This window comes from Crotalus tigris, unplaced genomic scaffold (assembly GCF_016545835.1).
Source record: "Crotalus tigris isolate CLP2741 ecotype Arizona unplaced genomic scaffold, ASM1654583v1 scf7180000021252.422678, whole genome shotgun sequence".
In the NCBI taxonomy this organism is placed as follows: Eukaryota; Metazoa; Chordata; class Lepidosauria; order Squamata; family Viperidae; genus Crotalus; species Crotalus tigris.
The window spans coordinates 258282-282919 of record NW_024098420.1 but is presented as its reverse complement, the minus strand read 5'-3'; the positions used below and the strand labels follow the sequence as shown (position 1 = coordinate 282919).

The 24638-nt window shown below is 44.7% G+C and overlaps 1 protein-coding gene across 2 annotated transcripts in view; it reads left to right on the top strand.

Moving 5' to 3' along the window:
- ACER3 (alkaline ceramidase 3) overlaps positions 1-24638 on the top strand; it is a 63071-nt gene that overhangs the window by 23938 nt on the left and 14495 nt on the right. For both annotated transcript variants that reach the window (XM_039369809.1, XM_039369810.1), the window contains exons 2-6: positions 1995-2105; positions 8504-8556; positions 10366-10418; positions 12947-13028; positions 15223-15258. In XM_039369809.1, coding sequence (XP_039225743.1) covers positions 1995-2105; positions 8504-8556; positions 10366-10418; positions 12947-13028; positions 15223-15258 — 335 coding nt within the window. The remainder of the gene's footprint in view (positions 1-1994; positions 2106-8503; positions 8557-10365; positions 10419-12946; positions 13029-15222; positions 15259-24638) is intronic.

Here is a 24638-nt window from a genome sequence, read left to right as displayed (position 1 = left end):
TATACTTTCCCAGATAGATTGAGGGTATCTTTCTTAATCACCGCCTACAAGCATAACATCGTGATTACGCTGCGTTGCTTAGTGTGGCTTTTTGAAAAGTGTTTGTCATCAGAACTTGGCGGGGGAGGAAGCACCGAGGTCTAAAATTGTACATGCATAATCTCTGATTCCCACGACTGGATATTGTTGTTATTTTTATTAGATTTTTATCCCAGCTTTTATATAGTTTGGTCGATGCAAGGTGGCAAAGATACCTCACAGGTAAATAGCAATAGCAGTTCAGACTTATATGCCACTTTACACTGCTTTACAGCCCTCTCTAAGCGGTTTACAGAGTCAGCATATTTGCCCCCAAACATCCGGCTCCTCATTTTACCGACCTCAGAAGGATGGAAGGCCGAGTCCATCTTGAGCTGGTCAGGATCAAACTCTTGGCTGTGGGCAGTGAGTTAGCCTGCAACCCTACATTCTAAACACTGTGCCACAGGAAAGAAAGGAGGAAAGAAAGAAAAGGAAGGAAGGAAGGAAGAACAAAAGAAAGAAAGAAAGAAAGAAAGAAAGAGAAGAAAAAAGAAAAGAAAGAAAGAAGAAAGGAAAGAGAAGGAAAAAAGAAAAAGAAAGGAAAGAAAAAGAGAAAGAAAGAAAGGAAGGAAAGAAAAGGAAAGAAAGAAGAAGGAAGGAAGGAAAAAGAAAGAAAGAAAAATAGAGAAGGAAAGAAAGAGAGAGAAAGAAAGAAAGAAAAAAGGAAAGAGACGGAAAACAGAAGAAAGAAAGAGAAAGGAAAGAGAAGGAAAAAGGGAAAGAAAAAGAAAGAAAGGAAAAAGAGAAAGAAAAGAAAAAGAAAAAGAGAAAAGGAAGAAAGGAAAAAAAGAAAGAAAAATAGAGAAGGAAAGAAAGAGAAAGAAAGAAAAGGAAAGAAGGAAAAAAGAAAGGAAAGAGAAGGAAAAAAGAAAAGAAAGAAAGGAAGGGAAGGAAAGAAAGAGAAGAGAGAAAGAAAGAAATAGCACTTAGACTTATATATCACTTCATAATGCTTTACAGCCTCTCTAAGCCATTTACAAAGTCATCATATCTGGGTCCTCGATTTACATTCTTTTAGTGACGTTCGAAGTTACAGCAACACTGAAAAAGTGATTTAATGAGTATTTTTCACACTTAACGATTGATGTAGCACCCCCACCCAGGTCACGTGATCACATTTGGGCACTTGGCAACTGACATGTATCTATGACGGTTGCAGTGTTCAGGGGTTCACGTGATCCCCTTTTGCAACCTTCCCATCCGGCTTCCGAGAACAAAGTCAGCGGGGGAAGCTCGATTCGCTTAACGACCGTACGGTTCGGTTAATGGATGTAGCGATTCGCTTAAGTTACTGTGATTTTTTTAAAAAAAAAAAAAAAGGCAGAATGGGGAAAAACTCATTTAACAACCGCTTTGCTTAGCCGTGGAAATTGGGGGGCTCAATTTCGGTCGTGATTCGAGGACTATCTGTATTAACTGTCCAGAGACCTTTGGGAATCGGCAGCAATTTTTTAAAAAAATATATCCCCCCCCCCCAAAAAAAAAATGTTTAAAAATGGGTGGAAACGCCGCTGAAAATGATGCAATTGTCCCAACTGTTGGCCAAGGTTCATAAAATTGCTTTTTAAAATGACTGCTCCGGTTTCTTTTCATGCGGAATGCGGAAGAACAACAATTTGTTTCCCTTATTGTAAAGGAAACGATTTTGTTGTCAAAGATAAGTGAAATATATATTGTCTACTGCTGCGCCCGCTGCGGTCATTCCAAGCTTCTCTGCTCTCCCCGCCCTGTCATTCATTTATGTATTATAACGTACAATTCATCGCCTAATTGTAGGAAAAGAGAGCCCACGGGGCCTTAGAAGAGCCTCGTATTCTCCTCTCAGAAATGTCCTTTTTTTTTAATGAATAGGCTATAAATCATCTTCAAGTTTTGTTCATGCCTTGTGTTTTGTGTTTTGTTTTTCTCCGCAGGGAACACCGTTAGCAACTTGATTTTCATTCTCCCTCCCATCTATGGTGCAATTCAGAGTTACAAAGATGGCCTTGAGAAGCGATATATAATGGCATACTTATGCGTCACAGGTACGTGGGCTTTTTCCCCGTCTATGACGTGGTCCGATCCAACGGTTTCTCTTCGACTTTAGTGGGATCTTTGAGTTTGAAGGGCCAACCTGTGTGCCCGCACGCGAAATACAGCTTGGAGAGTGTGACATTTCAGCCCTGAAAAATAATGTGAGCTGTTCTAAGGAATTTTTTTTATCCAACAGCTTCCCCCCCCCCCCAAAAAAAAATCTGTTTAGAATTTCATGACATTTTTGTCTGCCTTGTCTTGTCTGCCTACCTGCCTGTGTGTCTGTCTGTCTATGTATATAGGTATTTATTTATTTCTAAAATTTATTGGCCGCCCATCTTACTACAGGGTAACCCTGGGCTCTCTTACCCTCATAAAACTGTATTTCTACATTAAAATATAAATTAAAGCGAAGCATTAAAATCTGATGACACATGACAGCTTCCTCCCTCCAAATCTGTTTAGAATTTCACAACATTTTTGTCTGTCTGTCTTGTCTGCCTGCCTAGCTACCTACCTACCTACCTACCATCTATCTACCTACGTACTATCTGTCTGTCTGTCTCTATCTGCCTGCCTGCCTGCCTGCCTGCCTGCCTGCCTGCCTGCCTGCCTGCCTGCCTATCTATCTATCTATCTATCTATCTATCTATCTATCTATCTATCTATCTATCTATCTATCTATCTATCTATCTACCTACCTACATCTGTCTATCTACCTACCTACCTACATCTACCTACCTACCTACCTACCTACATCTATCTACCTATTTATCTACCTACCTACCTACCTACTATCTACCTGCCTGCCTGCCTGCCTGCCTGCCTGCCTGCCTGCCTGCCTGCCTGCCTGCCTGCCTGCCTATCTATCTATCTATCTATCTATCTATCTATCTATCTATCTATCTATCTATCTATCTATCTATCTATCTAGGTATATAGGTATATAGGTATATAGATATTTATTTCTAAAATTTATTGGCCGCCCATCTTACCAGAGGGTAACTCTGGGCTCTCTTACCCTCGTAAAAATGTATTTATACATTAAAACATAAATTAAAGTGAAGCATTAAAATCCGATGACACATGGGGAGAGCAGTAGAGTGAGACATTTTATTGTTTAACCTCCATTTTTCATGCTTCCAGCAAAGTCTGCCAGCTGGTTTTTCCCTCCAGCTTTTTCTCCCCCATCATTTTCTCTTGCTACACAGATGGTCCTTGACTTCCAACCGTAATTGGGTCCAGAACGTCCATTGCTAAGCGATGCAATCATTAAGCGAGTCGCGCTGGGTTTCATCACTATTTTGGCCAGGGCCGTTAAGCGAATCATTCACTAGTTCAGGGGTAGGCAACCTTGGCTCTTTTATGACTCGTGGACTTCAACTCCCAGAATTCCTGAGCCAGCCATGCTGAGGGGAAAGGGAGAGGTTTCCAAGCTGAGCCATGCTGCCTCAGGAATTCTGGGAGTTGAAGTCCATGAGTCATAAAAGGGCCATGGTTCCTCCATGGTGGCTCAGGAATTCTGGGAGTTGAAGTCCACAAGTCACGAAGGAGCCATAGTTCCCCCCATGCTGGCTCAGGAATTCTGGGAGTTGAAGTCCACGAGTCATGAAGGGGTCAAAGTTTTCCCCATGCTGGCTGAGGAATTCTGGGAGTTGAAGTCCCCAAATCATGAAGGGGCCATAGTTCCCCCATGCTGACTCAGGAATTCTGGGAGTTGAAGTCCACGAGTCATAAAAGAGCCGAAGTTGCCTACCCCTGCACTAGTTAAACAAATCCCCCATTGATTTTCTTTGTCAGAAGCCAGCTGGGAAGGTTATAAAGCCATAATCACGTGGCTCTGCGATACTGCAATTGCCATCCTTAGATGCCAGTTGCCAAGTGGCAGAAGTTTGATCACATGGCTGCATGGATACTGTTGACCCGAAATTAGGAAACAGCATAGGAAAGCATCACTTGTGAACGTGTGCAAATGGCCCTGCTCTCTTTGGGCACTTGCAGAGTCATGGATGCAGGGTCACCAAAGGACAGCAAGGAAAACACCCAATGTCCTAACCCACCCGGGAACATACAATGTCTTTACAGAAACGCCCCAAACGGAACATTTTTAGCTCCTTCTGCTTTCTTCCTTCTTATCTACAGGGTACCAGCCTTAAAAGGGCAAAATCTTTTATCTTTGTGTGTGTCAGCTTTGCTGGGTGGGTTGCTTATGTACAAAATTGTGGAAACCTTCTGGGAAAAGTGTATTTTTGAGGTCTGATGGCTAATAACACCCCTTTTGGGGGGGAGTAGTACCATAAAATTATATATCAATGGAAAGATAATTTAATCAGGAATATAATGCAACAAAGTTTGTTCAATTATCTGTATTCTATGAAAGGTTATAGCCAAATAACCAGAAAAAGGAAGCACAACTTGCTTAGGTTGATCTCAGGTAGCTTTCCTTCATCTGATTGTAGCCAATGAGCATGAGCGTTTAGAGAGCCAGTCAGGTGTCATCTTGTTTTGGCCATGAGCCAATCAGATCACAGTAGGATTCAGTTACCGATGTCCTGTATTGAAGCTGAGAGGAGGACATTTGTCAGTGTGTGTTGTGATCGCTATCTAGTCGGATTGGGTTTTTTTGTGTTCTTTCATTGAATGAGCTTGCAAAACGTAATAAAATTAAAGTCATGGTGCAAACAATTGACCGGTCGCCCGGAAAGTGGTGTAAAATAGTATTATTTAGTGAACAAGGCTACAGCTATAAAGAAAAACTGGTGGAAACTTAACCAAAGGTGGCATTTCTACTGTATACTTTTCCCAAAAAGTTTTCACAATTTTGGCCGCTACTGTAATCAGAAAGAATAAATACGAGGATTTCTTGTCATGCGGGGCTTCTCCCTTTTAGAGGAGCCCATCTTTGTTCAGCTGAATAAAAACATAAAGCTGAAAGGCAACTTCTGGTTTGCCTGTATTTTTTTTTTTTTTATCAAGCAACACCTCAGACCTGCAGCGGTTGTAAATGTGAGGACCGGGTTGTAAGTCACCTTTGAGGCCACTGTCGTAACTCCCGTCATTCAAAAAAAAAAAAAAAATGATCGTAATTTGAAAACCACCGGTGTAGGAGCAATTTTCAAATTCTAAAGGAATGGCGTGCGTTGTTTCAAATTGACAAAGCCATTTATTTACCTGCTTCTAGAACTGCTTGTTTGGAAATTTTATGTCACCTTCAAGGCCATGTGGCTAATAATGCTACAAAAGCAATATAAAACAGCACAGGCAGTCCTCGACTTAACAACAGCTTGCTTAGTGACCATTCTATATGCTTCCAGAGTGGTCTTTTCAGAAATTTTAGATGACCTCCAGTGCCGTTACAACAGCATTGAAAAAAATGTGACTGGTGACCGTTTTTCCTCCATTGATCCACGTTTTCAAAACTCGGACGCTTGGTAACTGACTCGGATTTAGGACGGTTGCAGCGTCCCGGGGCTCATGGGATTCCCTTTGGCGACCTTCCAACAAGCAAAGATCAATGGTGAAAGCCAAATTCAGTTAACAACCGTGTTGCCAGCATGACAACTGCAATGATTCACTTAACAACTGGGAAAAGGAAGGCCATAAAACAGGGCAAAACTCGCTTAGGAACTGTCTCGCTGAGCAACATAAATCCGACTACCTGTATAAAAAAACCCGCAATTAAAATAGCTTCTCTCCACTATCTTACAGTTCCACTCATACTTTAGGCCAGGGGTAGGCAACCTTGGCCCCTTCATGACTTGTGGACTTCAACTCCCAGAATTCCTGAGCCAGCATGGGGGAACTATGGTTCCTTCATGACTCGCGGACTTCAACTCCCAGAATTCCTGAGCCAAAATGGGGGAACTATGGCCCCCTTCATGACTTATGGACTTCAACTCCCAGAATTCCTGAGCCAAAATGGGGGAACTATGGCTCCTTCATGACTCGTGGACTTCAAATCCCAGAATTCCTGAGCCAGCATGGGGAAACTATGTCTCCCTTCATGACTCGTGGACTTCAACTCCCAGAATTCCTCAGCCAGCATGGGGGAACTATGGCCCCTTCATGACTCGTGGACTTCAACTCCCAGAATTCCTCAGCCAGCATGGGGGAACTATGGCCCCTTCATGACTCGTGGACTTCAAATCCCAGAATTCCTGAGCCAGCATGGGGGAACTATGGCCCCTTCATGACTCGCGGACTTCAACTCCCAGAATTCCTGAGCCAGCATGGGGGAACTATGGCCCCTTCATGACTCGTGGACTTCAGCTCCCAGAATTCCTCAGCCAGCATGGGGGAACTATGGCCCCTTCATGACTTGCAGACTTCAACTCCGAGAATTCCTCAGCCAGCATGGCTCAGCATAGAAACCTCTCCCTTTCCCCTCAGCATGGCTGACTCAGGAATTCTGGGAGTTGAAGTCCATGAGTCATAAAAGAGCCGAGGTTGCCTACCCCTGCTTTAGGCTCTGCTAACGTCCCGGCCACAACCCTTGAACTAATTTACTTTTTAAAATAGGGCAAAGACTTGACGCAGTTAATCAGCCTATCAACTTGTGTTCCAAGAAAAGCCAAAATTTTGTTCTGTTCAGCAACAGGCTCTGATGAGGCAAAAATTTACAGAGACCTGCCTGGTACCACATAGAAACTGTTCCAGCCATGTGGATGCATCATGCAGATTAACTAATAAATTAATCCCATCTCATTAACGGGAGACATCAGAGGCACTGAAACCAGACAGATGCTGGAGGCACCTCATAATTGTCAGCTCCACGGATTTTTAAGTAGCTCAGACCATTCTTGGTGTCTGTCCAGATACTTGAAGAAGGGCAAGCCCCAATATCTCGGAAGAGACTACAAGTTGTCCTTAATGTACAACGATTCATTTAGTGACCGTTCAAAGTTACAACAGCACGGGAAAAAGTGACCCCGTGACCGTTGTTCACTCTTACGACCATTCCAGCGTCCCCAGAGTCATCTGATTGACATTCGGATGCTTGACAACTGGTTCATATTTATGACAGTTGCAGCATCTCTCTCTCTCTTTCTCTCTCTCTCTCTCTCTCTCTGTGTGTGTGTGTGTGTGTGTGAGATATGATCCCCTTTGGCGACCTTGACAAGCCAAGTCAGTGGGGAAGCCGGATTCACTTAACAACTGTGTTGCTAACTTGACAACTGCAGGGATCCACTTAACAACTGTGGCAAGAAAAAGTTGTAAAATGGGGCAAACACTCACTTAGCCCGTGTCTCATTTAGCCACATAAACTTTGGGCTCAATTGTGGTTGTAAGCTGAGGATTCTCTCTACTTTCTAACTATGGTTCATCCACTAATAGCTTTCTCTTTATTCCTGAGGTTCTTGCGTATGCTGGTGGCCACTACTGACTGTGGAAGAAAAATAAGCAATAACACTTTTAAAAAGTAATACCAGCATATCATTCAAAGCTAGAATAGAATAGAATAGAATAGAATAGAATAGAATAGAATAGAATAGAATAGAATAGAATAGAATTAAGAATGAATAGAATAGAATTAAGAATGAATAGAATAGAATTAGAATAGAAAATAGAGAAGAGAAAGGATAGGAGATAGGATAGGATGCGATAGGATAGAATATAGAATAGGATATAGAGTAGGATATAGGATATAGGATAGGATAGGATAGGACAGTGATGGCGAACCTTTTAGAGACTGAGTGCCCAAACTACAACCCAAAATCCACTTATGCATCATCGGGTGCCGGGTGGGTGTGGCCCATTGGGTGGGCGTGGCTGCGGTGGTAATGGCAGACTGGGTGAGACTAAAAAGTTCAATCAATCAATTCCAACTTTGCAAGATTTTTTTTCCTGCAAGAAGTTGAAATTGATTTGATTGATTAGACTTTTTTTTTTTTTTTTGCACACGGCGTCAGAGGCCTAAAGTGAAAAGGTTTTACAAAACCCAGCTGAAGGCCTAGGACTGGGGCGACGGCGTGCATGCCCACAGAGAGGGCTCTGAGTGCCGCCTCGGGCACCCGTGCCATAGGTTCGCCACCACTGGGATAGGATATAGAATAGAATATAGAATAGAATACAACAGAACAGAACAGAACAGAGCTGGAAGGGACCTTAGTAAGCCACTCAGAGTCGCCTTATTGGCGAGAGGGGAGGCATATGCGTTTCATAAAAAATAAATAAGAAAAAGAAATGTATCCAAGTATCAAAAGCAGTAATTCTGTCTCCTATTTGGAATTCCTCACATAATCGATAAGATAACCTTTATTGTCGTTTTTTTTTTTTTTTACTGTGGGCACAAGGGCACACTTCAAAAGTGAAATTTAGTTGCCCGCTCTCAAAGTGAAAGGCACACATGACACACACCTAAACATACTACATACAACATATGCATAATCCTTTCTCATTTGGATTTCAGCCGTGGGCCTGGGCTCCTGGTGCTTCCACATGACCCTGAAGTATGAAATGCAGGTTAGTAGCCCTTGAAAAAGCGTGCACCTTTTGTATCCATTGCAAAGTGAGCTGCCTGGATCCGTTTTGCTTTCCTGCTTGGTTGGTAGGGGTGCATTCATAGTTTGTTTTGCGGTGGATTGATTATGGGCTATTATTTTGAACTCCTAGTGACCAAATATGCCAGTAACAACTGCTGTGGATAGTGAAAATACTTTATCCAGGAGTCCAGACAACAATACAGAAGGATTGACTAATCTAGAATAAAGTCTGCCTATAGCAGTGATGGCGAACCTTTTAGAGACCGAGTGCCCAAACTGCAATCCAAAAGCCAATTATGCATCGTCGGATGCCGGGTGGGTGTGGCCAATCGGGTGGGTGTGGCTGCGGTGGTAACAGCAGACTGGGTGGGACTAAAAAGTTCAATCAATCAATTCCAACTTTGCAAGATCTTTTTTTTCCCCCCCGCGAGAAGTTGAAATTGACTGATTGATAGAACCTTTTTTTTTTTTTTTTTTGCACATGGCGGCGGAGGCCTAAAGCAAAAAGGTTTTATAAAACCCAGCTGAAAGCCTAGGACTGGGGCGACGGCACGCGTGCCCAGAGTGCCGTCTCTGGCACCCATGCCATAGGTTCGCCACCACTGGCCTATACATAATTGGAATCTGGTGGACAGTCCCTTAAATAGGAGCCAGCCGTGTGCTGCAGCCACCCAAAAAGCCAACACATTGCTAGGCTGCATTAACAAGGATAGAACCAAGATCACGTGAAGTGTTGATACCGCTTTATAAGGCTTTGGTAAGGCCACACCTGGAATACGGCATCCAGTTTTGATCACCACAATATAAACAAGATGTTGAGACTGGAAAGAGTGACGAGAAGAGCAACAAAGAAGATTAAGGGACTGGAAGCTAAAACTTAACAAAGAACAATTGCAGGCATTGGGTATGTTTAGTTCAGGGATGTCAAACTCAGTTTCATTGAGGGCCACATCAGCATTGCGGTTGTCCTTGGGGGGGGCAGGTGTAGCCAGGGTGGGCATGGCCTACTGGGTGGGTGTGGCCTACTGGGTGGGCGTGGCCAGCTCTACATCGTTCGCGTCAAGGGTGCCTGTGGGGGCCTGGGCAGGAGTGGGACAGATCTGAGGGTCTCTGGCAGAAGGGGGGGGGACTGGGGCAAGTGCCAAAGCATGGTCCACTGGAGGAGCCTCACTGCCTGCTGAAACCCCTCCACCGTAGCCCATCAAGCCGGATATGTGAAGTAGGCGAGGGCCATTTGCTGGCCACTTCCAGGCGATGGTGCATTTCTTCATTCCTCACATTCCCCACCATGCACCCAGGGGGCGGGGCAACGCAGGAGGGGCTGGTTCCTCGCTGTTTCTGGACGGCCTTGTGGAGCTAAGACTGAATGCGTTTCAGCATAGATGGCCACCACAAAATTGTACATTGGCTCCCGGCCGGCCTGGGCCAGGATCAAGGCAGCGGGGGCCGTTCCCTCACTGTTTCCAGGATGGTTTTGCGGGCCACATGAAACCACTTTGCAGGCCACATCCGGCCCTCGGGCCTTGTGTTTGATATGTCTGGTTAATGAAAAGAAGGACCAGGGGTGACGTGATAGCAGTCTTCCAATATTGAAAACTTTGGGTCCAACTTTTATGCATCTTCTTCTCCATTGCAGTTCTTAGCTCCCTCCCTCATTAAAGCAAAAAAATTAATGCTGACCCTGTTCACTAAAAGTTGCCGTGCTCTAGCCATTTTGACTTGGGGCCGCCATCTTTCTTTGAATCTTTTCTATGTGCACAAATAATCCTTTTTGTTCTGCTTTTTGCAGCTGTTGGATGAGCTGCCCATGATCTACAGTTGTTGCGTTTTTGTCTACTGCCTGTAAGTGTCTGTCATCTGTTTCTCTTTCATAACTCATGAACAATTAAGAGTTCCTCACAGACTTAAATTGGATCTCACTCGCATAGGCATGGGTGCTGAAATAGCTATGGGAGGTACAGTACTGAATCTGCAGGGAGGGACTAGAATTCTCCACCTCCTGGTAATTGGCCCAGTCACCCAAACGGCTTTCATGGCTAAGGCTGGACTAGAACTCGCCATCTCACCATCTCCTGGTGGTTGGCCCAAAGTCACCCAGCCGGCTTTCATGGCTAAGGTGAAACTACAACTCACCATCTCCTAGTGATTGACGCAACCGGCTTTCATGCCTAAGGCGGGACTAGAACTCACCATCTCCTGGTGATTGGCCCAAAGTCACCCAGCCGGCTTTTGTGCCTAAGGCAGGACTAGAACTCACCATCTCCTGGTGATTGGCCCATAGTCACCGAGCCAGCTTTTATGGCTAAGGTGAAACTAGAACTCACCATCTCCTGGTGATTGGCCCCAAGTCACCCAGCTGGCTTTCATGCCTAAGGCAGGACTAGAACTCACCGTCTCCTGGTGATTCGCCCCAAGTCACCCAGCCGGCTTTTGTGCCTAAGGCAGGACTAGAACTCACCGTCTCCTGGTGATTGGCCCCAAGTCACCCAGCTGGCTGTAACTTGTATGCCAACAAAGAAACCAAGATTTCGGCCCACAAAACTTATTTTTTACTTGCTTGATTTTTTTAAAATAATTTTTAGCCTTCACACTTAAAGATTGATTTTTTCTGCAAAACAAAGCTGCTGGAGAATTGAATGTTGATTCTAGACATTGGTAACTCTGAGAGAAGAATAAGCATCTATATTTGACATCCTAGTTTTTTTTTTTTTTTTACAGTAACTCCCAAATAAACTCAATCCCTTTTTTAAAAAATTGCTGAAACAACCTCCCCCCCCCAATAAACTGATGATGAGTTTCTTTGGTTCTAAATTTATCAAATCATTAAAGTCTGTGCTCTGGTGACAGTTTGATGGCACGGCAAAGCCCATAATGTGCTTTGAATGTTTGATTTTCCATTTTCCCCCCCTCTAATCTTAAGCTGTACTAAAATGTGCAATCATCATTTATTATAGTGGTTAATATAATATATATAATATAAGCGGGGGAGAGAGCATTTGTTCATAAAGTAATGCTTTTGGTAATGTGAAACAATTTTGTTCTTAATATACTGTGCCTCTTGCTTTATTGTACGTGGATCTAATTTTAGAGAAGGGGGGGAAGCACAAAACATTCTTTTGTTCTGAGTGTTTTATTTTAAGAATGACAAAGATAGGTTATGCCTCTTATTGAAACAAGTTTGACAAGTTTGTATAACGCAGAGATCTGCAATTTCGGCTTGCCAAAGCCGAAAACAAAATGAACAGGCATGAATATTTATTTATTCCTATTTCAGATCACCTTCATTTGGAAAAGGCATAACCTAGGGCAGTGGTAGGCAACCTCGGCTCTTTTATGACTCATGGACTTCAAACTCCCAGAATTCCTGAGTCAGCATAGCTGAATTCCTGACTCATAGCATAGCTGACTCAGGAATTCTGGGAGTTGAAGTCCATGAGTCATAAAAGAGCCGATGTTGCCTATCCCTGACCTAGGGTGTGCTTTTTTCCTCCCACATTACCATGGCTTTGAAATTTCTCGCCTTTCTGCCGAATCATGCATAGAACTGGCAGAATCTGAGCCACCTCCCACAAGATTTAGCCTGCCTTCTTTTGACATTTTAATTATTTGGATATTTGTTTTTATAGGCCTATGTTTTATTATAATGTAAGCCACCCAGAGTCACTTCGGATGAGATGGGCGGCATATAAATTTATTGAATAATAATCATCCTGCAGCAGCAGCAACTTACAAACAAGTCCCCTTACTATTTGCATCCCTTTTTTAAAAAATAGGATTTTATTCATTTTTTTCAAACTTACAATAATAATTTTTCAACCAACATGTTGCCTGAGTTTAACTACGCTAACACATATTTAATTCCTAGTGGCCTAATCCTTTATTCTTTCCTCTAACCATCTGTAAAATAAGTCCCAAGTTTGATAATATACTCTTTCTTCTTTTTCTTTCAGTCTCATAGTCAATCAGGCATGTATTATCATCACGTTTGGTGGACACGTGATAAAGTAAAGAATTATTGGAAAAAGATACATACTTGGTTAGAAAAGATGTTGGGAGAACATGTAGGTTTTAAACCTGAACTTTTTTTTTATTAGGTACAATGCCAGAAAAGATTAACAAACAAAGCCTGTATTTGATTTTTACGTGTCACAACAGCGGCAAGAATAATATTTGCACAATATTGGAAAAATGAAGGAATACCGTTACTATTTGCATCCTACGTGCCACAAAGAATTTAAAGTTGCCAAGAAGTGTTTTGTGGCTCCCAGTCTCCCCAAAAGCTCTTGTTTGAAAGCCTTGTGCATTAAGGATTTCTTTTGTCTTCCTTAAGGACTCTTTAATCCTCTGTGTGTTTTGTCTGTTTGTTTCAGGTACGAGTGTTTCAAGTACAAGAAAACAATCAACTACCCCCTCATCTTTCTACTACTAGCCTACAGCATTGGCGTTAGCATAGTAAGCAAGATTTCTCTTACTCAAGCTGTTTTTATAAGGAGGTGGGGTGCTTGCAAACAGTGCACGGGTGTTCCTTTCTCATCTGTTTTTCAGGTAGTCCTCGACTTACGACCATAATTGAGTTCAAAATAACAACAACAACAATAATAAAGTTGGAAGGGACCTTGGAGGTCATCTACTCCAACCCCCTGCTCAGGCAGGAAACCCTATAACAGGGGTAGGCAAGCTTGGCTCTTTTATGACTCGTGGACTTCAACTCCCAGAATTCCTGAGCCAGCATGGGGGAACTATGGGCCCTTCATGACTCGTGGACTTCAACTCCCAGAATTCCTGAGCCAGCATGGGGGAACTTTGGCCCCTTCATGACTTGCGGACTTCAAATCCCAGAATTCCTGAGCCAGCATGGGGGAACTATGGCCCCTTCATGACTTGCGGACTTCAACTCCCAGAATTCCTGAGCCAGCATGGGGGAACTATGGCCCCTTCATGACTCCTGGACTTCAACTCCCAGAATTCCACAGCCAGCATGAGGGAACTATGGTCCCTTCATGACTTGGGGACTTCAACTCCCAGAATTCCTCAGCCAGCCATGAAAGAGCCAAGGTCGCCTACCCCTGCCCTATACCATTTCATTTAGCAAAATGTCCCGTTGCTAAGTTGTTAAGTGAGTTTTGCCCCCATTTTGTGACCTTTCTTCCCACAATACTTAAGCAAATCATTGCAGCCGTTAAGTTAGTAACCCGGTTGTTAAGGGAATCTGGCTTCCCCATTGAATTTCCTGGTCAGAAAGTCATAAAAGGGGATCACGTGATCCCCGGGACATGGGAAACCATCATAAATATCAACCAGTTGCCAAGCAGCCATTGATCCCGTGCCCATGGGGATGCCGCAATGGCCATGTGAAAAATGGTCCTGTGTCATTTTTTTTTCAGTGCTGTTGTAACTTTAAACTGCCACTAAACAAAGGGTTATAAGTCAAGGACTGCCTGTACTGTGATACGGAAAAGCATTTTTGTTTTGTTTTGTTTTGTTTTATTGCAGCAATGGTGAATTTTCCTAAACGAGAAGCATCTGTACTGGGATGCAGCCTGGGGTTGGGGATCCCTGTTTTAGACCCTCCAGTACAGTCAACTATTTTAATAAAATCTATCCACCATGCTTCTGGTCCTACTTTTTCCTTCCACCTTTCCCAGCATTATGGACTTCTCCAGTAAATTAGACACCATTTGTCCAAAATATGACCATCTGAGCTTGTGCTCTGCTTTCTTCTATGATCAGTTACTTTATTATTTTGCTCATTAACCAGAGGCATTCCAAAGTTCAAAAATCATCAAAATCTGCTTCTTCGGAGCCCAACTTTGAAAACCGTTGCTCGCAGAATTCTTTTTTTAATATATCTATATATCTATATCTACATACAGATATATATATATATCTTGATTGTTTTCTGAGGTTTTCGCGGGTGTTTGTATGTAAGTCTTTTGTTGTTCGGGTTTTCTCCCGCGTAAAATTGGAAGTGTCTTGGCCACGTTTTGACGAAGTCCCATTCGTCATCTTCAGGCTGGTGTTTTCAACTTCGTGCTTCGAGGATATATATTTGTGTGTGTGTGTGTGTGTATGTGTATATATATATATACACACACACATACATATAATTTTATTGAAAATTTTAAACAGAAGAATAAGACTAATACCAAATGAAATAGAATGACTAAGAAAAAAAGGAAAGAAAGAAAAAAACTAAAGGTGCAAAAAAGAAAAAAGGTTAGCGGGAGAAATAGAAAATAGAAATAGAAAAGGGGGTATAATTGTAAATTATTTTTACAGCAGTAACAAATGCAATTATACCTCTTTCTCTAAAGTTACATCATTTATCTCTTTTTTCCCTACTGTCCCTTGCCTAATGATCAAAACCATAAAGTTTACTTTTTTTTTTTTTACACAAAAATACCATAAGGGATTTCCACTGACCACTAAACATAGATAATTATCTTCTCTCTAATCAAACAAGTCCATTTGGCCATTTCAGCAAGTTTTAACCTCTTCACCCACCATTCATCTGTTGGGGGGGGCGGTATCGCCATATCTATCCACCTTTGTGTCGCGGTTGTCACACAGTGTTCCATGACTTTTTCCCAACTGTTTATCCATCAGTGCCGAGAGGATAACAGTATCTTGTGTTTGCATTTTGCAGGTATACCTAAACTGGAAGCAGCCTGTATTCCATCAGGTAATTGTTTATTTCTGTTTCAACTTAGAAAATGTTAATTGACTTGTCCATTTTTTTTTAAATCTCCTAGTCTGGTCAATGTGGATATGTGTCGGGCATGAAAGACAAGATCTACACGTGGTTTATTGCTCATTTGTTGCTTAAAAGCCTATGCAAAGGAACATCTTCAACTAGCAGTCAGCACCTGCTAACACTTAGATAAGGGTCAACTGAATCCAAGGGCAGTTAGATTTATTTCTCTGGTGACTATTAGGCTGATTCCTCTTTTGACTCCGCCCCCAGATTCTGCCAGTCCTTCTCCTGCAATATGTCAGTCCAGGTGGGCTTTGCAATTAGAGAGCTCACGTGCTCACCGGATACAATTTTGTATATTAATATTAGGTTTCCCCAGCTCTATGGACTGAATCAGCTGGGCATTCCATCATAATTGGAGACCTTCAGGCTGGGAAGATCCCTGTTGCATAATTCCACACGTTGCACACATACGTCCAATTCAAGATCGTCAGCGTTTACTCAAACACACAGCGGCTTCATTTCCTAAAGCAGCTTTTCCTGCATTTGGAGAAGGAAAAAAAAAAGCGTTCGGAAGGCTCACCCAGTTATGTTACGAGAGCCAGATAATCTTCTTTTTGAGTGCAAAAAAAAATATTTATTGAAGTTAAAATGGGTGGCTCCCTGCACTGAGGGTGGTCAGGCAGCTCTCAGCAGGGTTGACTGGATGACCTCTTAGGGCAGGACAAGAAGTAATGGGTGGAAGCTTGTTAAAGAGAGATGAAACACAGAGCTAAGGAGAAACTTCCCCACAATGAGAACAATCAGTCAGCTGGTCTACAGAAGTTGTGGGTGCCCCATCGCTGGAGATTTTCAAGAAGAGGTTAGGCAGCCATTTGTCCAGAATGGTATAGGGCAGGGGTTCCCAACCCCTGGTCCGTGGACCGGTACTGGGCCACAGCATGCCAGCAACCGGTCCACACAAACTAGCAAAGCCCCATCCGCGGGATGCAGGCAGCACACAAAACCACGCACCCTCCAGTCCGCAGAAAAACCTCTCTCCACGGAACTGGTCCCTGGTGCCCAAAAGGTTGGGGACCTCTGGTCTAGGGCCTCTTGCTTGAGCGGGGAATTGGACTAGAACAGGGCTTTTCAACCTTTTCACCCATTGTACCACTTTTAGGATATGGCAACATCCGAGGACCACCGGTTGCTTAGCAAGTTGTCAAAAACTTGATCACCCCCCCCCCCAAAAAAAGGAAAAAAGTGATAAAATACAGGTAGTCCTCGACTTACAACAGTGTGCTGAGTGACTGTTTGAAGTTACAATGGCACTGAAAAAAGTGCCCCTCCCCCAAGCCACAGCTGAGCAAGACACCTGCCTGCCCGCCCACCCGCGCTCTTCCTCCTGTCCGAGGTTTTCATGGTTGTGAGCATTTCTGTTGAGGATTGGCAATGGGGGTGGGGTGGGGGGTGTTTGGTTTTTATTCCCCCCGCCTGCTGGGTGGTTGCAGCAGGTTTTGGTCACTTCACATGACCCTGGGACACTGTGACCGTCATAAATATGAATCAGTGGCCAAGCATCTGAATGTAAATCACAAGACCCTGGAAATGCTGCAACATTCCAGCTGATCGGTGCTTCTTCAGGGCTCAGCAGAAGCGTCAGGATTAGTGCTGCTTTCCAAATGATTGGTGCTTCTTCAGGGCTCAGCAGAAGCACCAGGATCAGCGCCGAGCTTCAGGTGGAGCCTGGCGCTGATCCTGGCGTTTCCACTGAGCCCTGACAGCCCTGCAGCTCCAACCGTCTCTCGCTCAGGCTTGTGCGGTGCTGCCACCAGTTCAGCTCATTCCCCCACTACCACCCTGGAGAGGCTGCAACATTCCAGCTGATCGGCGTTTCTTCTGGGCTCACCAGAAACATCAGGATCAGTGCTGCTTTCCAGCTGATTGGTGCTTCTTCTGGGCTCAGCAGAAGGGCCAGGATCAATGCTGAGCTCCAGCTGGAGCCTGGCGCTGATCCTGGTGCTTCCGCTGAGCCCTGACAGTCCCAAAGAAGCGCTGATCAGCTGGAAAGCAGCACTGATCCTGGGGCTTCCACTGAGCCCTGCCAGCCCTGCAGCTCCAGCCGTCTCTCGCTCAGGCTTGTGCAGTGCTGCCACCGGTTCAGCTCATTCCCCTCCCCGCTACCCCTTTTCTAGCATGGTCACCTACCACCTGCCAGGTGCCAATGTACCACAGGTGGTACCCATACCACTGGTTGAAAAAGCCCTGGACTAGAAGACCCCCCAAGATCCCATCCAGCTTTGTTATTCTATGTTCTAAATCTTGGATTCCTTTAGCTAGAGTCCCCCTCTTCAAGCTAAGGCTGTGAGGAGAGACTAACAAACACCCCAGATCTGCAGACGTAGCCGGCATTCCTTTGATGGATTGCTTTCTTTTTACAAGCCTAGCATCTTACTAAATTAGAAGTAGTGCTTGAGTCATGAACTGTCAGCCATTCAAAGTTGCGGCCCGTCCAAAAGGCCACTTAACGACCTGGTCCCAAAGTGACGGCCACTGCAGTGCCCTGCAGTTTATTCAGTCTTATGACCGACTACAGCAGTGGTTCTCAACCTGTGGGTCGGGACCCCATTTGGGGTCGAACGACCATTTCATGGGGGTCGCCAAACAACGCAGTCCGCCATTTTCCCCCAAATGGGGTGGCGACCCATAGGTTGAGAACCGCTGTTCTATTGGCTTTTGAAAGCCAATAGAAGAGACTCTCTTGAATAGAGTCTAATTCTATTGGCTTTCAAAAGCCAATAGGAATTGTCCAGGCTGTCTCTGCCCTGCTGAGCCCGCCAAAAGTCCCATTCTGCAAACGGTGCTGCACCAGTTGAGTAGTCCTCGACTTACGACCGGTTGAGTAGTCCTCGACTTACGACAGGTTGGGGGTCGCGGCATTAAAAAGGTTGAGAACCACTGGACTACAGGGAAGCCGGAGTGCCTGCCCATCTATCTTCTCCCCATTTCCCCCACCCCTCCTGCAGGCCTTGGGCCTTCTTCCCATCCCACCAGGTCCCATGCCGCTTTCCGAATGCAGGAAATTCCTTGGTCATGGTGGTGTCAACGCTGCAAATATTGTATATTCTTGCTTTTGACAATCAGCCTGCCTCCAGAAGCAGTGAATGCTCCAACACTGGAAGTTTTTAAGAAGAGACTGGACAGCCATTTGTCCAAAATGGTGTAGGGTTTCTTGCCCGAGCAGGGGGTTGGACTGGATGACTTCCAAGGTCCCTTCCAACTTTACTACTATTTGTCTGGTAAATATGGGGTTAATAAAGAGCAGAAGGGGGGTTGGGGGTAAAGCCTGGGAAAGAAAGAGGAAGAAAACATTTGATCTTCAACTATTTGGATAGTGTGAGATATGACAGCTAATTTAGGGAGGGAACATGCTGATAATTTAACTGCTCAGAGGAAGAGAAGTGGATCCTAGCATCCCTCCGTTGTGCCCGTGCCGACATTTTGTAACAGTAAAAGACTTTTAGGAAAATAAATGCCTGGAAGTTCTTTGGAATGTTTCATTAGCCGGAACCACAACAGGTGGATATGTGTCAGTTCCTTGGAGGTCATCTAGTCCAGCCCCCTGCTCAAGCAGGAGACCCTGTACCATTTCAGACAAGTGGCTGTGCAGTCTCTTCTTAAAAGCCTCCAGCGATAATGGGTCACCCACGACTTCTGAAGGAAGCCATTCCATTGGTTAATTGTTGTCACCGATAGGAAATTTCTCCTTAATTCTAGGTTGGTTTTCTCCTTGGTTAGTCTCCATCCATTGCTTCTTATTCTGGCTTCAGGTGCTTTTGAGAAGAGGTTGACACACACACACCCTTCTTTGTGGTAGCCCCTCAAATATTGGAAGTCTGCTATCGTGTCACCCCTAGCCCTTTTCTTTAAACTAGACCAGTGGTTCTCAACCTGTGGGTCGGGACCCCATTTGGGGTCGAACGACCATTTCACGGGGGTCGCCAAACAACGCAGTCTGCCATTTTTTCCCCCCTTTTCCTTAGCTGTGCTGCTCCCTTTTATTCTATTGGCTTTCGAAAGCCAATAGGATAGACTCTCTTGAGTAGAGTCTAATTCTATTGGCTTTCCAAAGCCAATAGGAATTGTCCAGGCTGTCTCTGCCCTGCTGAGCCCGCCAAAAGTCCCATTCTGCAAACGGTGCTGTCCCAGTTGAGTAGTCCTCGACTTACGACCGGTTGGGGGGTCACGGCATTAAAAAGGTTGAGAACCACTGCACTAGACATACCCAATTCCGTCAGCCGTTCTTCCTCTGTTTTAGCCTCCAATCCCTAAGTAATAGGAGAAAAACAAAAACAATAGGAGAAAAATACAATAGCGCCCATTTATTTTTAGGCCTCGAGATGGGAAAATACGAAACACAAATAGCCGGCTCGTTTTTCCAGTCGCAGACATGATGATACCATTCTAAACATAGTAAACTTTTATGTTGACTTAGTAAATCCTCCAGTTGCATCGAATTTCATTTCCAAGAGGATGTGGATTGTGCCTTGGGGGGGGGGGGGGGAGATTTCCATAAACATTTGCGTTGACTTTCTAAACACCAAGATAACCCGGACTGGCTAGAATTCTCCTTGGCCCCGTTTTCTTTTCTCTCCTGTTTCCCTGCCACTTAACCAACTTAACTTTTATTTGTTTCTAAATAAATCACTTCGCACGGGTGGATACGGACAGGAACTTGCCTTTCAGCAGAATTAAAATTGGGTAGGTGTTCCACCATGCCATGCCCATATGAGCAAGTCACTAGCAGTCTTGAATCCACTTTTCCAAGCAAAGCAGAGACGGTGGGACTGGTACCTCCAGGACAATTTGCATGATTTAGCAGCAATTAAACCTTTGCCCTCCCAGCATTCGTTATTCTAAATATGCTGTCTGTAGTAAGCACAATATGAAATAAGCCCCAAGGAAGCCTTGGACCCAGAACAACGAAGCCCTTTCCCTGTTTAATTATTAGCACCTGTTTTGCGATTATTGCATTTTGACTTTGTTTAAAAGTCTGTCGTTACGTTTGCTAAGCCTTTTTGCCTGTGTTGGGCAGGCGTGAGGAGGGAGACTGTATATTTTTTTCCAAAGCCGTACAGGTAGTCCTCCACGTAGGCCCAAAATTTATGTCGTTAAATGGGACATTTGCAAAGTGAGTTTCGCCCCGTTTTATTTTATTTTTTTTCCTGCCCCATTTTTACCACCGTTCTAGCCACACTTGTTAAGCACATCGTTGCAGTTCTTAAGTCCGTAACACAATTGTTAAAGGAATCTGTCTCCCCCCCCCCCCCCATCGACTTTCCTTGTCGGAAGGTCGCAAAAGGGGATCACGTGACACACACACACACACACAAACACCCTCAGGGACACTCCGACCGTCATAAATATGAGTCAGTGGCCACGTGCCCGAATTCTGATCACGTGACCCTGGGGAAGGCTGCAACAGTCGTGTGAAAAACGATCATAAGTCACACTTTTTTCCAGTGCCGTTGTAACTTTGAACGCTCAGAAAAAATGAACTGTTGTAAGTCGAGAGCTTAACCTGTACTAGATTTAAGTGGCCTTTTTGGCCACTTAAGGATATCACAACAAGCTGCAGAAGGATTCATGCCACCGGAGTAGATCCACACACAGGCGGTCATTGACTTAAAAACATTCGTTTGAAGTTACAATGACAGACCTATGGCTGTCTTTTCCCGCTTATGACCACTGTAGCATCCCATGATCAAAATCCACAAGCTTGGCAACGGGTTCATACATAACGGTTGTCACAGTGTCCCCGGGTTCACCACTATGTAAAAAAAGATGTTGAGAGTCTAGAAAGAGTACAGAGAAGAGCAACAAAGATGATTAGGGGACTGGAGGCTAAAACACGTGAAGACCAGTTGCTGGAATTGGGAATGTCTAGTTTAACGAAGAGAAGGACGAGGGGGACATGATAGCAGTGTTCCAGTATCTCAGGGGCTGCCCCAAAGAAGAGGGAGTCAAGCTCTTCTCCAAAGCACAGAAGGCAGGACAAGAAGCAACGGATGGAAACTAACCAAGGAGAGAAGCAACCTGGAACTAAGGAAAAACTTCCTGACAGTTAGAACAATTAACCAGTGGAACTACCTGCCTCCAGAAGCAGTGAATGCTCCAACATTGGAAGTTTTTAAGAAGAGACTGGATAGCCATTTGTCTGAAATGGTATAGTGTTTTCTGCCTGAGCAGGGGGTTGGACTAGATGGCCTCCAAGGTCCCTTCCAACTTTATTATTGTTGTTGTTGTTGTTATTATTATTATTATGTGTGATCCCCTTTTTGTGACCTTCTGAGCAGCAAACTCTATTTGAATATAATCTTATTCTATCTCCTAAGAGTTATCCATTTCCTGCCATATTAAATCATCTACTTAATAACACAAAATCCCCTTTAATAAATCAAAACCAGTATATATATATTGCCCGGGTTAATCAATAGATCAAACATATTCACAATACTTAATTTTCTTTTCCCTTTTAAATCTAATTTTTAAATATTAAACCGATAAAATCCTTATTTTCAACTGATTTCCAAATATCAACTGCAGTGATTCACTTAACAACTGTGGCAAGAAAGGTCGTGAAATGGGGAAAAAAAAATCTCACTTGATAACTGTCTCACTTAGCAACAGAAATGCTGGGCTCCATTGTCATCCTAAATTGAGAATGACCTGTGTTTTATTAGATCAGGGCTTTTCAACCAGGGGTACGGGTACCACCTGTGGTGCATTGGCACCTGGCAGGTGGTACGCGACCATCCTAGAAAATTGAGGGGAATGAGCTGAACCGGTGGCAGCATCGCACAAGCCTGAGCGAGAGATGCCTGGAGCTGCAGGGCTGTCGGGACTCAGCCGAAGCGCCAGGATCAGCGCCAGGATCCAGCTGGAGCTCAGCGCTGATCCTGGCGCTTCTGCTGAGCCCAGAAGAAACGCCGATCAGCCGGAATGTTGCAGCCTCTCCAGGGTCTTGTGATTTACATTCAGATGCTTGGCAACTGATTCATGTTTATGACGGTCACAGTGTCCCAGGGTCATGGGAAGTGACCAAAACTTGCTGCAACCACCCAGCAGACGGGGGGGGGGGAATAAAAATCAAACACCCCCCACCCCACCCTCGCTGCCAATCCTCAACAGAAATGCTCACAACAATGAAAACCTCAGACAGGAGGAAGAGTACGGCCGGGCGGGCAGGCAGGTGTCTTGCTCGGCTGTGCCTTGGGGGGCACTTTTTTTGGTGCCACTGTAACTTCAAACAGTCACTAAGTGAACTGATGTAAGTCGAGGACTCCCTGTATTTTATCGCTTTTTTCCTTTTGGGGGGGGGTCATCAAGTTTTTGACACCTTGCTAGGCGACCGGTGGTCCTCGGATGTTGCCATCTCCTAAAAGTGGTACAGTGGGTGAAAAGGTTGAAAAGCCCTGGATTAGAAGATACATGAAAAGGAAGTCCTCTGTATGATGGCCGCAGTGTCCCGGGATCACCGGATCCCTTTTGGCCACAGGCAAAGCCAATGGGGAAGCCAGTTTCAGTCAACAACCAGGTTTACTAACTTAACAAATGCAGTGGTTCACTTTACAACGGGGGTTAATGGCGGCTGCGGCGATCCACTTAGCAACCGTGCCTTGAAAGGTCATAAAACGGGGCACATTTAGTGGGCTGCCCGTCTCCAGAGCAATAGAGCAAGTTAAAACAGGTCAGGACAAAAGCAATAAATAGTGATAAAATTTCCAACACAGTCAACACAATCATAATGCAGGCTCAGCCACACACCCAAGGCCCCGGGCTGTGTCCCAGAGCCAGGCCATACAAACCCAAAGGTGATACCCACTAATCAGCAGATACAAATAGAGGAGGAGCATCTGCATATTCCTGGTTTCCTACGGGGCGGGCGGCATCTCCCATCCCTGCAGGAATACGAGGTGGTGGAGTTAAACCGCGGAAGCTGCTCCTGGCACTTCTGCTGAATTGAGGAAGGATGGGGCTGAGGATAGCCTGTAGTTGAGATACCTGTTTACTACCCTAAGTCCTACACAACAGGCCTGGATTGTTGTTGCTGAAGGGTGGCAGGGAAGCAGCTCCGTTTTCCAGGCTGATTTGGAGGTCTTCTCAGATGCATCCAGGGGAGGCACTGGGCAGCTCTGAAGATCCCCTTCTTCTTCTTCTTCTTCTTCTTCTTCTTCTTCTTCTTCTTCTTCTTCTTCTTCTTCTTCTTCTTCTTCTTCTTCTTCTTCTTCTTCTTCTTCTTCTTCTTCTTCTTCTTCTTCTTCTTCTTCTTCTTCTTCTTCTTCTTCTTCTTCTTATTCTTCTTCCTTCTTCTTCTTCTTCTTCTTCTTCTTCTTCTTCTTCTTCTTCTTCTTCTTCTTCTTCTCCTTCTCCTCCTCCTCCTCCTCCTCCTCCTCCTCCTCCTTCTCCTCCTCTTCCTCCTCCTCCTTCTCTTTCTTTCTCTTCCCCTCCTCCTCCTCCTCCTCCTCCTCCTCCTCCTCCTTCTTTCTCTTCCCCTCCTCCTCCTCCTCCTTCTTCTTCTTCTCCTTCTCCTCCTCCTCCTCTTCCTCCTCCTTCTCCTCCTCCTTCTCTTTCTTTCTCTTCCCCTCCTCCTCCTTCTTCCTTCTTCTTCTTCTTCTTCTTCTCCTCCTCCTTCTCCCTCTTCCCCTCCCCCTTCCTCCTTCTCCTCCTCCTTCTCCCTCTTCCCCTCCTCCTCCTCCTCCTCCTCCTTCTTCTTCTCCTTCTCCTTCTTCTCCTTCTCCCTCTTCCCCTCCCCCCTCCTTCCCCTCCTCCTCCTTCTTCTTCTTCTCCTTCTCTATTCTCCTTCTCTCTCTTCCCCTTCCCCCCTCCTCCTCCTCCTCCTCCTCCTCCTTCTTCTTTCCTCCTCCTCCTCAAGCCCCACTCTCTCCTAGCACTGATGATGTTACCTAGTTTGGTAATCAAACGTCTGCAAGAAAGCAACCAACCCCAAGGACCCCCAAATTTATTAAATTTACATCTCACTATCAAGCGACTCTGAGCTGCTGTTCTTCAGCTGACTTCTTCACAAAACCCAGGAAAACCGGCTATTCATGCCTTTTGTGCAATTTCCCACTTAGGAACCACCCAGGGAACCTATCTCAGCCACGGGTCTGTAACCTGCATTTAATTGCAGCTGGCATAACCCTTCCCTGGAACACCTTTCACTTAATTGTCTCAAACTGTGAATCTGGATGACTAAGAATCTTAATCTTATTGGTTACCCAAGGGGTGTAATATCAGTGACTCGCCACATAACAGGTTCCACGCGACTTGTTGTTTTATCTCAATTTCTTTTAAAAAAAAAAGACTTAGCATTTCACATACGA